This window comes from Nannospalax galili, unplaced genomic scaffold (assembly GCF_000622305.1).
Source record: "Nannospalax galili isolate Female #2095 unplaced genomic scaffold, S.galili_v1.0 scaffold684, whole genome shotgun sequence".
Lineage (NCBI taxonomy): Eukaryota > Metazoa > Chordata > Mammalia > Rodentia > Spalacidae > Nannospalax > Nannospalax galili.
Genome location: NW_008351729.1, coordinates 300248 through 319610, shown reverse-complemented (window position 1 = coordinate 319610; position 19363 = coordinate 300248). Strand labels below are relative to the sequence as shown.

At 45.8% G+C, this 19363-nt stretch overlaps 1 protein-coding gene across 1 annotated transcript in view; it reads right to left on the bottom strand.

Annotated features, from left to right (window-relative positions):
- Ccdc6 (coiled-coil domain containing 6) overlaps nt 1-19363 on the bottom strand; it is a 112659-nt gene that overhangs the window by 48374 nt on the left and 44922 nt on the right. Inside the window, exon 2 of the mRNA XM_008848778.2 lies at nt 10507-10656. Coding sequence (XP_008847000.1) covers nt 10507-10656 — 150 coding nt within the window. The remainder of the gene's footprint in view (nt 1-10506; nt 10657-19363) is intronic.

The following is a 19363-nucleotide window of genomic DNA, read 5'->3' as shown; positions in this document are numbered from 1 at the left end:
AGAGGGAGAGGGAGAGAGAATATGGAGAGAAACCGAGGAAGATGTCCAATACCAGATGAAGACCTCTGGCCTCCACATGCACGTACATGTGTGGCATGTAGGAACACACATACTAAAAACAAGAGAAAAGGCAAAGCTCATGTCTTTTCCCAGAGAATCTTTTTCTTTAAAAATTAAAACGGCCTAGGCCAGCAAGCAGTTCTGGAGCCCACTCAGGTCCACGGGGGGACACACAGGGGCACTCTCACAGAACACACAGAGCACAGCCCACTCAGGTCCACGGGGGGACACACAGGGGCACTCTCACAGAACACACAGAGCACAGCCCACTCAGGTCCACGGGGGGACACACAGGGGCACTCTCACAGAACACACAGAGCACAGCCCACTCAGGTCCATGGGTGTGACACACAGGCACACTCCCACAGAAAAGTGGTTGCGCCCACCACACCCCGTATCATGAGGTGCCCTTGGCATGGGGTGCCCTCATACTGTGGGCAAGCTCACCTTCTTCCTACAAACTTCAATGACGTTTCATGGTGTTTTGTTTTTTATTTTTTTAACATGTGTTCCATCATTTACTTCTGAAAGTACGAACACATTTCAGGGCACTGCCACACTCACTACATTTAATCACTCTCACTCTGCAGGAGGAACCTGTGATCTCGTGCACTGCACAGAACAGCAGCTTGCCTTCAAGAGGGACGCAAACAGCCGGAAGCCTGGCAGGTGAGGGGTGGAGAGAAACCGAGGAAGATGTCCAATACCAGATGAAGACCTCTGGCCTCCACATGCACGTACATGTGTGGCATGTAGGAACACACATACTAAAAACAAGAGAAAAGGCAAAGCTCATGTCTTTTCCCAGAGAATCTTTTTCTTTAAAAATTAAAACGGCCTAGGCCAGCAAGCAGTTGCACAGCCCACTCAGGTCCACGGGGGGACACACAGGGGCACTCCCACAGAAAAGTGGCTGCACCCACCACACCCTGTATCATGAGGTACCCTTGGCATGGGGTGCCCTCATACTGTGGGCAAGCTCACCTTCTTCCTACAAACTTCAATGACGTTTCATGGTGTTTTGTTTTTTATTTTTTTAACATGTGTTCCATCATTTACTTCTGAAAGTACGAACACATTTCAGGGCACTGCCACACTCACTACATTTAATCACTCTCACTCTGCAGGAGGAACCTGTGATCTCGTGCACTGCACAGAACAGCAGCTTGCCTTCAAGAGGGACGCAAACAGCCGGAAGCCTGGCAGGTGAGGGGTAAATGCAGGGTTCACGCCGAGGCCTCTGGCTTCAAACCCTGTGCCCTTTGCCTTAGCACTTGCCAACACCCTCAGGCATCTGGCCACACTCTGCCACCCCCGGAGGACCGCAGGGTCGCTGAAGGGCAGTGACTGGGACTCACTCTACCTCAAAGCATTTAGACATTTGAACAGTGGCTAAATGATGACACCTGCACTTTCCGTGCATTGGCTGTCGTAGCTCATCCCTCAGGGGGAGCCAAAGAACCAGGTGTGTACAAAGGACCCCATTATAGACATGGAACCGATGTGGCGGTGCACAAGCTCAGTTACACAGCATGGGCACTAAGGACTTGCAGAATTCCATGCGCTAGACATCACAGGCCTCTCAAGTGACCATCACTGGGATCTGGAAATCCAGGATCACCAGTTCCCCAAAGCCCCTCCTGTCCCGCCCTCCCTGACCGCAGTCCCTCCAACCCCTAATGGTTCCTGATCCTCATAGGAATCACATACTTGCATCCTCCTTTTTCCTGCTTTTTCCCCCACTGTCTACATATTTTTAGACGTAAGTCTTCCTGACTTTGTATTCTATCCATGTAGGCGTCTGCTAAATGGACTTGTGGTAAGTTAAACTGTGGCTTGTATTTCTACTGCACCAGAGTGCCCACTGAATGGGTGTACCGCCTCCTCTACTGATGGATGAATTGCTGAGTTATTTCTAGTTAGTGGTTCTCATGATCAAGACAGACCCTGTTACTGAGCTGGTGCACACGCGTGGACAGTGTGACCCTCAGTCAGGAGTGGTGCTGCTGGATCAAAGAATGAAGGCTTCCAACCTAATTAGATCGTTTCTGAAGAAGTTGCAACTATCTCCACTCTCCCTGGGCAGTGCGTGGGCGTCATTAGCACTTTGTGGTGTAATTTCTTTCCTGATTACTGACGAAGCTGTGTGCCCGTGCTTGTGTGTGTCTTAGCCACTTGGCTATCCACTCCTCCCAGCTGCCTGCTTCTCTCACCAACCTGAATTGGCTGGGTGTTGCAGGGATCTCCTCCCACACTGGCTTTTCCTTGCACCCTCCTTTACATAAGCTCCTGTGCCACCTTCAAACCCCTCTTCTCTAGGCACACCTCCTGGCCATGGCGTTGATTCCCAGAGCGATAAAGTTCTGATGACAACATCCCCGGCCCTATCTCTGGCTGGACCTATCTACGTTCCCATTGGAATTCTAGGCATCTCCAATCTACTATGACCTACTCCCCCAGCCGCGTTTCCGCCTCGAATGATGAGACCTACTCTTGCAGCCATGGAGGCCCACATCTGCAAGTCTTCCACGACCCTTTCTACACATCACTTCACAATCTGCACACGAACCCTACAGACTGTTTCTTCAATCACACCCAGAATCCCACATCACCACACTGAGCCCTCTCCACCTATGGGCATGGACGGGATCACAGAGCAGCCCTCCAGCTGGCTTGTTTGCATTGCCAGGTTGACTGGATTCAGAATCACCTAGGAGACATGGCTCCAGGTGCATCCACAGGTTTAACTGGGCAGGGAAGACACACCTGAAATGTGGCTGGTGGCATCCTACGGCCTGGGGTCCAAGACTAAAAAGGAGAATGAGAGCTGAGCGCACCACACATATTTGTTTCCTGACTGGAGCAATATGGGTAGCTGCATCACGCTCCTGTTGCCATGCCAACTATGTCAGGATGAACTATACTCTCAAACTGTGAACTAAAGTAAACCATTCTGTCCTATTCTGCAGACACCTGCTCACCTCTGCTAGCATTAAAGGCGTGTGCCACCACACCTGGCCCAGTTCCATCTCTTGTTCTCTCCCTAAGCCCCCACTCCAACACCACTGGCTTCTCTACAGCTCCTCACACATGGCATGAGCAACCTCCCCTCTCAAGGCCTTAGATGAACTTTTTTTAATGTGTATGAGTATTTTGCCTGCATGTATGTAAGCGTACCATGTGCATGCATGTCCCGTGGAAGCCAGAAGGCGGCACTGGATTCCCTGAAACTGGAGTTATGAATGGCTGTTAGCCGCCGTGTGGGTTCATCATCCTGTGCAAGAGCAGCCAGTGCTCCTACTTGCTGAGCCACCTCTCCTGTCCCATTAGTTGAACTTTCTTGTTCCTTCTGTCTACAATGCTCCTCCCCCTCATCTGCCCGCACGTGTGGGTTCATCATCCTGTGCAAGAGCAGCCAGTGCTCCTACTTGCTGAGGCACCTCTCCTGTCCCATTAGTTGAACTTTCTTGTTCCTTCTGTCTACAATGTTCCTCCCCCTCATCTGCCCGTGTCAGCAGTCTGCACCTCTGTGGCATCTAGCAACTTTCACAGCTTTTGACACTACCTTTTTGTATTTAACAGTTGTCACTGGTACAAAGAAATTCAATCTTCCATGTGAAATGCTCAATTCTAATTCTGTCTGTACACTGAGACGTTTTGTGTTTCTTTCGATCCTTGATTCTTGTACCTTCTTGCCTTTTGACACTGGCTTACGGTACATCAGGACATCATCTTTTTATATACTGATTCACTGTGCTTCTGTTTAGACTCCTCTTCATGATGAGCCCACATTATAATTCTGCCATTCTTAAATTTTACTGAGCATTAAGGTTAGGTTGGCATTCAATCACAGTGGGATCACCTCCTCTTTAGAGTTCACAGAGATGGGAATTCCTTATCCTTAAAGGTAGAGTCCCACGTGTGGTGAAGCCATTTGACCTGAATTAGTTTTCTATAGAGGCTGTTGATCCCTGATTCAGTTTTTCACATTTTTTCTGCTTCCACAGTCAGAACAGTTTTTCTAAGAATTTGCTCACATCACCTACATTTCACACATACCCTGACAGTTATCCATATTTCCTGTTTATCTTTTCAATATCTACGAGAATGCTTTTCTGTTTTTTCCACCCAAGGATTTTACTTCTTTGAACATAATTAAGATGCTTTGTGGTCTAGGGCTGACACTTCCAGCCCTGTAGTACCTGGAAGTCCATTTCTCTTCGATTATTTCTGCTTATTTGCATTCACAGACCAACAGCCTCATGGGCCTGCTTTGATTGTGGCTGGCTACCATATCTGAACATTTCTTGGCCTAGGATGATAGCCTCTTTCTCCAGAAATTTCTGTATTCTTCAGTCAGGTACTTTAAGTCTGGGTCTACATTAACCCAGAATCAAAGCTTTATGTGTCTGCCTCTCCTGGCAAAACTGGTTCACTCTTATCCTGGGAATACAGCTCTTCACGATCCAAGCTTTAAGTGGAAGGTGAGCCATCACTGTCCCAAAGCTGGCCAATCCCAGTCTCTGACCTCTGCAGCCCGAGCTCCACATAGCTGCCACAAAGCAAGCACCCGCTATTTCTGCTCCTGGAATCTCAATTCCCATCCTTCCACCTCCGTTATCTCAGACCAGTAGTCCTTCACCATCTTGCTAGTTCTCCAATGATTTCAATAAAAACTCTTACGTATTTTGTTGAACTTCCATTTATCCTCATTGAAGCTTGCCTGAGTTCAAAGCCATGTGTAACCTCTGTGAGAAGAAAAAGCAGCGAGATCTCGCTGGGAAGCTATTTCTCGCTTTCCCTGTCAACATTGCTGGCACTGAGGTCCGACCCTCAATGCTAAACAGGTGCCTTCAGGAGACCTTCAGGGTCCCATCCACCCAGAACACCTGCTGGGCCACCCTCGCGTTTCCTGGATCTCTAATAGCATGGTACCTGCTCAAAGCCTTAAGACATTTAAAGGCATAGGAAGAAAAGTGTTTGTTTTGTAAAGCTGTCCACACACAAATTCACAAAACGTGCAAGTCCTTTAGGGTCTGGAGTCTTGCCAGTGCCCTGGAAATCCAGCCTGTAGAAGCCTCAAGTTTCTTCAGCATAGCAGAATACAGTTAGTCCAAAGAATTCATCTAAGTCAGAACGCTATTGGAAATGAGCCCCAAGATCAAGGGATGCAGCACGTGGCAGAGCACTACAGGAAAATACAAAGGGGCTCATCTTTCCTACTTCCTACCTAGTTTATGAAGAGCAGTGTAAGACAATTAGCAGGAAGAGAATCATACTCTACTCATTGTCAATCGCTTTGAAAATGAGATGTGAAATGTCACATTTACAACTATGAACTTTGAATAACATGGAAGTGTTCCTACCGATGCTTAAAGTTCCTCTACAGTCAGGCCATATATCTGCCAACACACAAGATTCACCTTGCCAACTAGAAATAATTACTACGTCCCCCTTCCCTGATACTTCAAGGTTCCTCCTCTTCCCCAGGGGCCAAGCTGCCATGTATATGCAGGCCATGACAGTCTTGACTTTGGTGGCCCTGAAATGAACAAAAGAGTTTCATACGTTATCACTATGTCATGTGATTTTGACGTCTACATAAACCTAATGCATAGCATATCATCTCAGTGGGACTGGCCAGAAGTGGCCTCAGAGTCTGGTGGACACATGAAAACACCACACTGCTAGCATGTGAGTCTTGTGTTTCTCTTTTTAATTTTGTATTCACTTTTTAAAAAATTTTGTGTGTGAGTGTATTGCCTGCACGTATAGAAGTGCACAGATGTCATGCAATGCCCACGGAGCTCAGACAATGGTGTCTCATCCCCTGGAACCGGAGTTACAGATGGTTGTTAGCTGCCGTGTAGGTGCTGAAAATTGAACCCTCTGCAAGAGCAGCTAGTGCTCTCAACCAGTGAGCTCTCTCTCCAGCCCCAACCATTGTGTTTCTAATATACATGCTACATGTCCAATTCTGATTGAGAGTATGCTCAAAAAATATTTCTTATAATTTTAAGTACAAATAATGATGACTTAACCTCCCCACCTTCTCCTCAAGGTGTTGCAGACCAGACCTCGTACCTTCCCACAGTTACTACAGAGCGTTCTTTTTACAACAGTTCTTCCCCAGGCAAGTCAGTCCGTCCCATAGTCTGGGATCAGAAAGATGCAGGTTTCTCAGAGTAAAGTTTTCACGAGGTAGAAAAGCATGCTGTTTTATTTCAAAAAAGAAGGTCTGCTTCCTTCGGGGCTAGACTGTGAGTGTGGTTTGCTTCGGTGAGGATTAGCACATCCCCCAAACTTGATGGTCTAAAAGTGCAAGGAGAGCCTGTCATCCACATGTACGTGAACTCGCCTTTGAAGGGTCACCAGCCACAGGTGATACGAAGGGGCATATCAGCTCTGTAACAGTAAACAGTCTGTTCTCAGTTCAAAGAATCCCTTTGAAATGCACACTAAGGAAATATCCAATCACTCTAGAGATAAGGGCCAGATGAAACCAAAACTGCCCTATAAATAGATGTCCAGCAGCCTGGAGCAGTTTCATTATAAACAGGTCAACTCAGCCTGGAGTCCATCAGTGGCACCTGCAACATGGTTTCTCTTAGCAAGCTTTTTATTTTAAAATGTCATAAACAGAAGCAAACACCTAGAAAACCATATTAAAGTAATTACACAGTTGGAAAAGTCTACTGGTATCCGTTACTCTAAAAATCTTCCAGGTGGAAAGCAGTACTTCCTTCCACACTGGGTGGCAGAGGTGTGGGTAATCAGTGAAGGACTGGTTGATCCATTAAGGAAGTGTGTGCTGAGCTGGAAAATGAGGATCAAACGCCACACAGCCCTTTCCCCCGCAGCCAGGACTCCTGCAACTGGCCGACGACGGAGGCAGGTTCATAGAGAATCACAGAACAGATGCCTGATCTATCACTTGCTTTGCTGTAACAATACACCTAGCTCATGGTCCGAGGGATTCAGTCCATCATGGTGGAAGCTCACAACAGCAGAGGCATGAAGCTGTCCCAGTTAGAAAGCAGACAGGTAGGTGATCAGCTTGCTTTCCCCTGTTTAGCCCATGAGGACAGGCCGCCCACTCAGGGTGGGTCTTCCCTCCTCAGCTAAACCTCTCTAGGAATGCCCTGGCAGATGGGATGTCGCCTAGCTTGATTCTAAATTGTCCAGCTGACAAGTGAGACCAACTACTGCAGCTGGTGTCTAACACAGCAGGTCTATGAAGCCACAGAATGGGCTGGACTTGGAGATCAGCCAGAGACCCATCGATAGCCAGAGTCCCACTGTCTTCAAACTCCTGAGAACCAAAAGAGGAGCAGGGTGTTAATGCTCTGTTAGAACTGGAGAAGGAGGAGGGCATTACTATTCTGCTAGAGTTTTAGTCTGAGTATGTTCTGGAGACGAAGGGTTGGGGGACATTGCCCAATGTTAATGGATCTAATGCTACTGAACTTACCCTCAAACATGATAAAAATGGTAAGCTATATGTTATATAAATTTTACCACAATGTTTAAGTAACCTAACAACCAACCAATGAAAGGCCTAACACCCAAACTGAGGTCCATGAGAAAGTGTCATGGACACGCTGACCATCCCCAGCTTCAGACTGTAAGACAACAAGAACTTCCACAGTCTTCCAAGTCACACCTCCACACCACACTCTCTGTGGGGACTGAGGCAAACATAAGATTCTGCCTGACTCCCTGGCTACATGCTACTTTGGGGAGAAAAAAAAAAAAAAAATCAAGTTTACTGTCTATTCAATTTATACACTATTCTCTTTTAGAAAGAAAATTGGGGGTATGGATCTAGGTTTGTAGAATTATGAGAAACAATCAGTACAATCCTCTAGGAAAGAGCTTTATCTGTACGACGCTGGGAGATTATATTTGAAGCGTATGTGTGTGTATGTGTGTACGCGTGTGTGCATGTGCATGTATGTATATATTACCATGATTAATGCCCGTCTCTTCTGCACACAGCTCTCATGTTGTTATTCTCTTTCTGGCATCTTATTTTAAGGGACATTAATGTCCCTAGAGAGAAATGAGAGGCAGATTAGAAACAACACAACCTCCCACCTTAAAGATGAATCTTAGCACCAAAAAAAAAGCAGGGCTGGAGAGATGGTTCAAATCCCAGCACCCACGTGGCAGCTAACAACTGTTCTGTAACTCTAGTTCCAGGGGATCTGGCAATTCTTCTGTCCTGCAAGGGCATTGCACAACACGGGTGCACTTACCCACATGCAGGCAATACATGCATACACATAAAATAAAAATAATAAATAAAAAAACCCCATCACTTGCTAGGGTCTGACTGCTTTATAAGGCAGTTCAGTCAAAAACCCTAAATACTAATGTGAACTCAATAAAAGACAGTTTCTTGCATTGTTAAAATTTAGAACAACTAACTATAAGAGAAATAAGCTGTAACCAGAACTCTGCAGTTCTAGAAGCAGGATAAACCACCGGATGCTGCACACATGGGACACAGCCAGTCCAAAGCAGCCTCTCCCCTCTGGTCCCTAAAATACAATGCAAATGAGTAAGAAGTTGTGGTGTGACTGAATGATGACCTTGCCTGGCCACCTGCATTCTTCACATAGCAACAGCCACCGTCCAATCAAAGTGCCTACAAGCTGCAACAGCATCTTCACCCAACGACCATGGAAGACAAGCATGAAAAAGTAGGGGAGAAGGATAAAGGGTTCCCAGACATGTGACCTTTTTTTTGAATTTTTTATCACAAAATATGTATGAGTGTATTGTCTGCATGTACATAAGTGCACGTCGGTCGTTCAATGCCCATGAAGGTCAAAAACCCATAAGATTCCCTGGAACTGGAGTTACAGACAGTTGTCAGCCACCATGCGGGTGCTAGGAATTGAACCTGGGTCCTCCACAAGAGTAACCAGTACTCTTCAGTACTGAGCCATCTCTCTAGCCCTAGATAGATGATCTTAACACTAAAGTTTCCATGCACCAACCCTTCTAGAACCATCTATATAGAGAGGGAGGAATGTAGGAAATTTTTTATAAGTCTCAAGTATCTTCTTATAAAATACCCACCAATGTGAATGAACACCACCTGTTTGTGATGCTGGTGGACAGAAAATTTCTTTCAAACTTATCTTGTGAAACCCTCCTCTGTGGACCCCTGCCCCTCTTTAGGAATAATGGCTCTTTCTCGCTTCTATAAACTGCTTGATTGCTAGGCTGAGAGGACAAACTGCACTGACCCCATTTTGACTAGTTGCTTCAGGCAAGCCTGGACCCCCCACCCCAGGAGGCTATAGATCAAGCAGGCCCAGGCATATAGCAGCCTTATAAGGTAAGAACAGAGACTTCTGGCCTCACAGATAACAGTCAGCACATTCCATAGCTCTGAGGGTAGCACCGCCAATGAGAAACCCCAGGACTGCATCCCTTGTAACCAATCAATTCACAAGTATGTTGGCGCGCGCAGGCTCCTCGGACCAATCAAGACGTGACTCTGTTATTCCCCTCCTCCCTTGGTCTACCTTGGTCTAAAACCTATAAAAGCCTTCCTCCCCCTGCAATAGGGGCTCTCAGCACAGATCCATTGCGTTGGTGAGGTCTGAGAGCCCAAGCTTAAGCCCGAATAAAGACTCTTTGCTCTTCTTGCATGCCCTCTGGATTCCGTGGTTATTCTTGGGGGTCCGTTCTCTGGGCACAACAATCTAAGCGCAAGTTAATAAAGATGCCCTCAAGATCGTTTTATACCTACTCTCTGTCTTGGACACACTGTGTGAAGTAATGAAAACTTAGATTTTTATTTATTCTTAAATTCCTATGAATAACACACGAACTATCTCCCATGGGGAAAAATTTACTTGTACTTCACCAGTAAACGCTGAACTAAAAAAAAAGCAGGAAAGAGAATACATTTAAAATGGAGTAATCAAGCGTGCTGTGTGCTTTGTGGAGCAGCCTCTGTGTATGGTTAGTGAACAGTGGTAAGTTCCAATGGCGACTGCTCTGATCAGTAAGCCATTTACCATTAACGCATGGCTATGTAACAGGAAGCTGTCCCTCATGAAGACCTCTCCCTCGTATCCGTATCCGTTTAGCGCAAAAGCCCCACTTAACACCTGTTGAGAAGTTCCTATTCTTTGCAGATTCAACAGTAAAGAAGAAAGAAATCCCAGTTGGTGTTTAGCCCCATGTTTCCACAACTCTCATGAAGCCTCACCTGTGCTGGGGTTCAGCTTCTTACCTTTTCTGAGCAGATGGGCTCCAGCACGCTGGTGTACAGGATTGGCTTAGCTGCCATTGTTAGCTGCCATTTTAAAACCACAGAACTCAGGCTATAAGCTAATTGGACATGCAAAGCAAAGCATTCTATCAATCAATGTTGCCTTTCTTAGAGGAAGGTGTATAGGGGAGAGGGGAGAAGAGACCACTTACCTGCATCAGCTTTCGGGAGAGCTCATTGGTGAGAAACTCTTCCTCCTTTTCATAATTCACAGCAAGAGTTTCTTTCTCCTTCTGCAAGGCCTGAATTTTCTTGAATAAAGTGTTGCTGATGAATTCTTCTTCCTGCTCCGCCCGCGCTTGCTTTTAAAGAGAAAAGAACAAAACAAAAACAGGAATTTACTAATTAAAATACTTTATTTCCAGAGGGAAGGCCTATTTTAATGGCCTTCTATTTTTAACTGAACCACCATACCCCAAATTACAAAACAGAAGAATGCAGCAGCAACCCTAACAGTAAATATTACTATGGCCTTCAAGGGCCTCCTGGGACTGACTGTGTGCCTTCTTAAAGTGATAGGTCAAACTATCAAAGCGAGCTGGGTATGGAGGTGCACATCTTTCATTCCAGCACTTAGAATGCAGAGGCAGGTGGATCTCTTGAGTTCCAGGCCAGCCTGGGCTACACAGAGAGAACCTGTCCAAAAAAATAAAAAATAAACCATCAAAGTGGCAAGATAGCTCAGCGGGTAAAGGTGCTGCCACTGAGTACAATCCCGGGATTCACATAGTGGAAGGAAAGAACCAAGTCCGGTAAGTTGTCTTCTGACCTTGACATGCACACTGCGACATGCAAATGTGTGAGTGCACACACACACACACACACACACACACACACACACACGTAAATGGAATAAAAGTTTTTAAATAAAGTTGGGGCTGGAGCAATGGCTCAATGGTTAAGAGCACTGGCTTCTCTTGCAGGGGACCCGGGTTCCATTCCCAGCACCCACATGGCAGCTAACTACCATCTGTAACTCCAGTTCTAGGGGATCCGATGCCCTCTTCTGACCTCTGCGGACACTGCATGACACAAGTGAACTTATACACATGCAGGCAATACACTCATACACCTACGGCACACCCAGCGGGTCCACCTGTTCATGTTACAGAAGAGAAAGCACTGAACTCTAAAAGTAGATTTTACAAGGAACGGCGGGTATGGTGGGGAGCTAGGAACAGACAGAGGGCCCAGAGGCAAGCGTCTTTTTTTACTTTATTTCCCTACTAGGAGCTTGTGGTGTGGTGGGTAGAGGGAGGCAGCCAAAGAAGGCAGAATTAGAAACACACTGGACACAGGGTCTATCAAAGGGGTCGGGCATAATAATGAAGTAGGTGCCACCATCTTTATGTCAGTCTCTTCCTGTCCCCGAAAAAGTTTTAACAGACTAAACAGAAAAATCTAACCACTCTTAAAGGAAGTTCATATTTTTCAGAAACGGACTCCATTCTATTCAAAGGACTTCAAAAGCACGAACATTTTGATGTATTTTTTAATTTTTATTTTATGTGTATGAGTGTATTGCCTGCATGCGTGTAAGTGTACCCATGTTGTACAATGCCCAATTCAAAGGACTTCAAAAGCACGAACATTTTGATGTATTTTTTAACTTTTATTTTATGTGTATGAGTGTATTGCCTGCATGCGTGTAAGTGTACCCATGTTGTACAATGCCCATGGAACTGGAGTTACAGACGGTTGTTAGCTGCCATGTGGGTGCTGGAATTCAACCCAGGACCTTCTGCATGAACAGTGTTCTTAATTGCTAAGTCCTCACTTTGATATATTCATCACAAATGCATTCCTTTTTATGTTAGATAATTATTTTATTTCTATTGTTGGCATTTATAAGCAGAAAGGATCCACCACATCCAGAGAGAGCTGCAAAATTCCACACTTCTGGTGACACCTCTCGTGTAAAAATATATGACAGCCGAAAGGACAGGAAAGAGGAGGGCACCACACCCGCATTAGGGCAGTTGCCACCATTTATCACCAAAGGTCCAGCAACCACCCCCACATCAGTGTCAGCCCTTCTGCTGACAGCATCCCCATCACCACAGCCTCAGTGGTATCACATCCCCGATGCTCCATCATCCTGGTGACCCTAGGAAACTGCCCGCCGACCAGTTCCACAGAAGTCCTATGTACAGTGCTTGGACTGAAAAGCAGTTACACAAAAGCTGGGGCCTCTAAGAAGGTTCAGCATGAAGTTCCTCGAGAAGTCGTTCTGGAATGGTCAGGCAAGCTGAGCAACAAACAGCATGTCCATCCATCAGCTGTAGAGGTGACGACCAGCCACGGGCACGCGTGAGCAGTCCCTTTCTGGAATGGTCAGGCAAGCTGAGCAACAAACAGCATGTCCATCCATCAGCAGTAGAGGTGACGACCAGCCACGGGCACGCGTGAGCAGTCCCCGGCTCCCTACGGCTCCCTTTCTGAGCCAGACTGTCCCTGCTGTGTCCGCCCTGCTGCCGTCTAGGAAGCAGCTGAATTCTCAGCTTCCCTGTCTTTTAAAGCACTCCCCACTCTTGTTCAAACTTACAGACTTGATTTCCTGCTCATAAAGTGTCAGGAATGCAAGGCATTTATATCTCTGACACACATGTCCGGGTCAGAATCTATCCCAGCTACCCGCTCCTCTGGTTCAAACCAGGTCCTACATGACTTGAGGCCTGATTATTCTAAATGCCATGGGAGGGAAAGATTGAGTTCTGCTCGGGAGGCAATTCTGGGCTTAGAATTCAAAACCATGCTTGCCACAAATCAGCATCAGCATCAAGTCAAACTCAACCACTTACACGGAATCACACAGTTAATACCTTGGATGGGTGGTAAATTTAACCACACCTGTGCCTCAGCCAGGTTCAGCTGCGCTCGGCAGACCACCGCCTTCTTTGCACGGGCGCTCACAAGGGACAAGGAGGCTGAGAGCTAACTTGTGACAATGAAGGCTAATCCTCAGTGTTGATCTGTGAAGTTCCCTCTCCCCGTTTCACAGCAGCATTGAGTTAAAAGGGACAACAGACAACAGCATCACATAAAAAGGAGCTTTAAGGTTTAGAAAGGGGATTAACGGTTGCCAAGGAGGACTGGGAAATGACGGCTCTTGTGCACAGCAACAGCGTCTCTTCCAGAGGTGGTGGGACTGAACACCACTAACAGTTCTAAACGTGCTGGCAGACACCAAAATACACACTTTAAAAGGGTTAATTTTATGATATATAAATATCTTGTGTTTTTTTAAAAACATTTAAAACTATATATTTATTACGTGCACGAGTGTTTTGTGTCCACGTCTGTAAGTACGCTGTATATGCAATGCCCACAGAGGTCAGAAGGCATCAGATTCAACTGGAGTTATAGATGGTTGTTAGCCACCATGTGGGTACTGGGAACCATCCCCGGGTCCTGTGCAAGAGCAGCCAGTGCTCTTAACCACTGAGCGATCCCTCCAGGCCCGCCCCGTTTTTTTCAAATTAAAACAGGACCCTGTTAATAGTATGTTACACAGAGCTGTTTTCTATACAGGTCTTCCCAGGGAAAGAAGCAAACTTTTAAGACGTCAGCAGGAGATGAAGACTGGCCTGCTCTAAATTCCTTCCCAAGGACATGTCAGGAGGGTTGGAAGCTGAGGCTGCAGCAGTCATTCACTATTTGAGAACACACACATTTCTGGCAAGGCTCATTAGAGAAAACAGCACTGTCTGAAACCCTGAATCAGCGGAAAGGATTAACCTGTGGAAGCCTAGCATCATGGCTCACACCTGTAATCCCAGCACTCAGGAGGCTGAGGCAGGATTACAGCGAATTCAAGGCCAGCCGGGGTGCTACACAAGACCCTGTCTCCAAGGGGTATCTGGCTAGCAAGGCTTATCAAGACTTGCCTTCAGCTAAGGCTTCCCAGCAGTTCTAAGCTCTAGACGGGGTTGTCCAATAGTACAGATTACATTGGGCACGAGTTCAGAACTGAAGACAGAGGACAGGCTATATCCAATATTGCCTCTGAGAACCATGTTGCTGGAAGACCTAGCATGGCAGGTCTCCTGACAGTGTGGGTAAAACCAAGAACCAGAGGAGCCACACATCACGGAAAAGCCTCACACACCCGTCCATCCGACACACCTCCAGGCTTTTCCTCGTACTCTTTGTAGCATCATCTCAGCTTCTATTTTCCAACCCTAAATCCTAAAAGCCTTTGATTGAAGCGGTGGAACGGCATCTTCCCTATGCATTCCCCCAAGAGGCCAGGATGGAGGCAGGGGGCAGTGCACAAGCCGGGACACTAGTCACAGCGCACGAAGGGTCAACCAGACAACAGGCAGACAGCGGAGATAAGCAGGTTCCCTGTGAAATCTCATCCTTGGGTTTCGTCAGCCCATCCCCTTTTATCTAAAATGCCTGAAAATCTCAGTGTGCCTCAACACACCTCAGTTCAAAATGAAACCCGTATTTCAAAAGCTAGACAAACAGATCAAGGTTTACCTACAACTCTATGAACTCTCAAAACATGAACTGAAAACATCAGAAGTCCAGTGCAGGAGAACATCTTTTACTGTTTTGTGTATCTGTAGGACTGAAAAGTGGAAAATAAACCTAGGGGGAAAATGGATGATATTTTCATATCCAATATGGTTTCTAGCTGCTATGCTCAGAAATGGAGGAATTTTCATAATCTTACTTATTGGTATCCATTTAACATACTGCCATCCTCCCAACAGAAATCACTCAGTGGTCATTAATTATGAAAGCTGAACCATAAAATTTCTAGCATTCTTTCTCCATCCTACCAAAATTCCAATAGAATGGAAGGTAAATAAAAAAGGACAGGGACAGGAGAAATTTGTCAACTCCTCTGGGAAAACAAGCAGTGACTGATTCTTGAGAGCATTTTCTCCTGCGTTACCACCCATGTAGGGACTGTAACTGCAGATGAAGAAAGTTTGTTACCGTGACCCAAACAGAGATTTGACAAGCGTGCCCACAATGATGGGCCGAAGTGTCAGCCTGTTACCAACAGCCTTCTAGAGAATCCCAGAACTTTCCACAACAGCACTCATGGCTGCTAAGGAAACACAAGATGATATAACTCAAAATCTCCAGCCATAAGAGGGAAACCAGTTTCCCAAAATAAGAAAGTTCAGGTAAAAGTGTACTTGACCATGACTGCAGGGAAACGTCATAATCAGGGAAAAGTTTATGTGATAACCAACACAACTCCATACATGGTCTTAAAAATATTACCTTGAGGCCAGGCATGGTGGTGCATGCCGTTAATCCCAACAGTAAGGAGGCAGAGGCTGGTGGATCTCTAGGGGCTTGAGGCCAGCCTGGTGGGGCTATATAGTGAGACCCTACCTAAAAAAATTACCTTGACACTGGCTAATGATTTTTTTTATTAACAAAGAATTATAAAACTAAGAAGCTTCAATGTTTAGGAATCCAGAGAGGATCCATTTATTATTATAATCATTTAAATTTAAGAAGATTCTTGACTATATTATTCTATCAAAAATCACTGTTCTAGGGGGCTGGAGAGATGGTTCATCAGTTAAGAGCACTGGCTGCTCTCGCAGAGGACCCAGGTTTGATTCCCAGCACCCATATAGTGGCTAACAACCATCTGTAACTCCAGTTCCAGGGGATCAGATGGCCTCTTCTAACCTCCATGGGCACTGCATGACACGGGTGCACTTACATACATGCAGGCAATACACTCATACAAATAAAATTAAAAAATGAATAAAAACTACTGTTCTGTTGCCTCATCACAATCTAAATTTGTGTGTGTGTGTGTTTGTGTATATGTGTGCATGTGTACATGCATGTATGCTCATGCCACATCATGTGTTTAGAGGTTAGAGGACAAGTCTGTTCTCTCCTTCTACCATCCAAGTTCCAGGGATCAAACTTAGCTCATCAGGTTTGGCATCAAGCGCCCTTACCCTTGAGCAATCTTCCCATTTCATGCTCTAAGTTCTAAAGACCTTGAACTCTTAAGTTTGAGCTGGGTTTGGTGGTATATACATAATCCCTGCAATTGGGAGGCTGAGGGAAGAGTATCCTGAGTATGAGGCCAACCTGAACTATGTAGCAAATTCTAGGCTAGCCTGGACTACAGAGTTTGACCTTGTCTCAAAAGACAAAAAGAACAGAAAAAAGCATCTTCGTTTGAATAGCATCTAAAAGCATACCATTAGGAGAGCAGGATCCACCCAATGTGCAGCCAGGTAAAAGAATAAAACCTTATTTTTTCTAAGCCATCGTTTGCAGGGTGTACCTTGTATATATTCTGGGAGATGCTCAAAGTTAAACAGAATACCTCATGACTAACAGCTGGCAGGTCTTACAGGATTAGCGTTCCTACTGGGCACACCTATGGGTTTAACAACTCAAACTACGTCCCTATAGAAATCCGCTCAACATTTAAGCACCAGCACAGTGAGGGAGCATGGGAACACAAACCATTTCTAACAGAAGATCCATGGAAGAGTTCCAATTCCAAACCTGAAAATTACAATTCTTCACTGAGTCTGCAGCAGGCTGATTTACATTCATTCCCTCTCCATCCTACAAACCAGCTTGCAATTAACAAATCAAAGCATTCATCATTAATTCCACCTCCAAATGCCCAGCCAGTCACCATACCCACCCAGAGATCACTGTAAAATCCTTCCAAACTCTGGCTACTGTGCCATCGGGCTCAGTCTATCCCAGGCCTTTGTCACAGGGCTGTGGGGCAGGAGGGTAACGGCATAAGACTGGCTTTCTAGACAGCAAGAGCTCAGAGATTCTGAAGCTAAAAAGAGCCTAACTTAAAAAAATGGGCCAGGCGTTCTGAAAAAAAAAAAAAAAAAAAAAAAAAAAACTATTTCTATCCTCTCCTGTGCACCACACTGGATCAGCCTGTGGTGCCTGTCAAAGGAGTTATAGAAGGGCCAGTTGGCCCACCACTGCCATGGCCGGTCTGCAGACTGAAGGACACATGTCCTCCCTGAGTACATGCTCCAGCACAGAAGAGAGCTCATCTCACAGGTTAATACTTGAGTCCATGTGCTTCAAGGTATAAGACCCTGCACTACATCACAATCCCACAAACTGGACTGATCTCGCAGGTCAATGGCAAAGTGGGTGTGTGGCTGCCTCTAGCTGTATGGGCCCAGGGGAGTCATAAGATATGACCCTCCCAGGGCACTGCTTTCTCCTTTATAAAATGACAATGTCACACCTCTCTGGGGTGGTGTGAAGACACACAGAAACAATTAGATCAGGCTGAGGGTGAGGGTGGGGTGGCTGAGCTGATAAAGTGCTTGTTGTGCAAACATGAGGACTGGGCTTTGGAACCCCAGCACCCACATAAAAAGCTGGGTGCAATGGCCTGTGTCTAATTCCAGCACTGGCAGAGGACCCTGGGGGCTTGCTGGCCAGTCGATCCTGGTAATTCGTAAGCTCCAAGTTCAGTGAGACCCCTGTCTCAAAAACTAAGGTGGGAAGTGATTGAGGAAGATACCTGACACCAGCTTCTGTCCTCCACACATGTACATGCATACACATGCACATGAACTGAAATATGCAGGTCAGATGGAACTACAGGCCTGAACCAAGGGGATCTCAGCAGTCAGGAGCAAACTAGAATTCAGAAGGAATGCTGGGATGAAAATCCCAGAATCAGAGAAGAGCCTTTCCACTGGGACCATCCTGCTGAGGCTGAGTTATGAGCAGGTCTGCTCAGGACACCCTAACATCATCCAAGGGTAGACGTATTATTACTATTAAAAAGTCCCAATAGAAAAATGACCAAAGCAGGCAATGCAGAAAAGCATGTAAAGGATGATCCTCACATGCAATGAGGCACAAATTATGACACCACTTACACACTCTAGATGGGTGAAAATAAGAATGTTAGATAAAATCAAGTTCTCATAAGAATTCTCATGTAACACAACTGCAGGTGTGAAATGACCCAGGCATTCTGGAAAAAAAAAAAAAAAAACTGTTTTTATCCTCTCCTGTGCACCAATTCTACTCTGGGTATCTGCCTGAAGACAGCTTTCCCCATAAATCAGGAATTAGCTCAAAATAGTCACTGTATTCTATCTAAAATGTCACAAACACCTCAAATACGTACTCAGAACAGCAACACCATATTCACAGGAACTAAAAACCAAGAAATCCAGAAGTGCAGGTAAACGCAACATGAACCGTCTAAGGAGCAGCACTGAGTGGAGAGGAAGCAAAACAAAAGTACATTTCTTTCCAACAACAACAAAAGGCAGAATAAATAATGAACTGGTTGTGGGGGGCAGTGGAGAGATGGCTCACTGGTTAAGAGAATGTGCTGCTCTTGCAGAGGACCCTGAGTTCATTTCCTACCAGGCATACATGGTGGCTCACAACCACCTGTAACTGCAGCTCCAGGGGCATGGCCTCTGCACACACTGCACTCATATACATACACACACATGCCTAATTAAAAAATAAACCTTTAAAAGAAACCGGTTTAGGATAGCCGTGGGGTGGGGAGGGAGCAGGATATGGATGAATTCCACAAGAAGATGCTCTGGTATCTATGGGAACCATCCTAATTCATAAGTGCTGGGACACCTCTTCCTCCTCTGCTCTGAAATGCATGTATCAGTCACATGGTCCATGACAATGTCGAGCAGTGGTTGTAGGGGAAGCCATGGTGGGGAGACATTTCCCCTTGGTACTGACATGTTATAACATGAAGGGACATCAAGAACAATGTGGTGCATGATAGAAGCCCAACAGAAAAGATCGAGCATCACAGGGACTTGGACTATACAACTTGAAAGACGAAAGGATTTGTGGTTGTCAGGGGCGGAGCTCAAGGGTGGGGGCTGCAGGAGATGGGCATGGGGTGTCTCCAATGAGTGTAAGACTCTCTTAGAGGGAACGAAAATGTAAAATTAGACTACAGAAACAATCACAAAACTATGAATACACTGAGAACAACAAAGATAGAGACATGGGAAGAGGAAGAGAGGA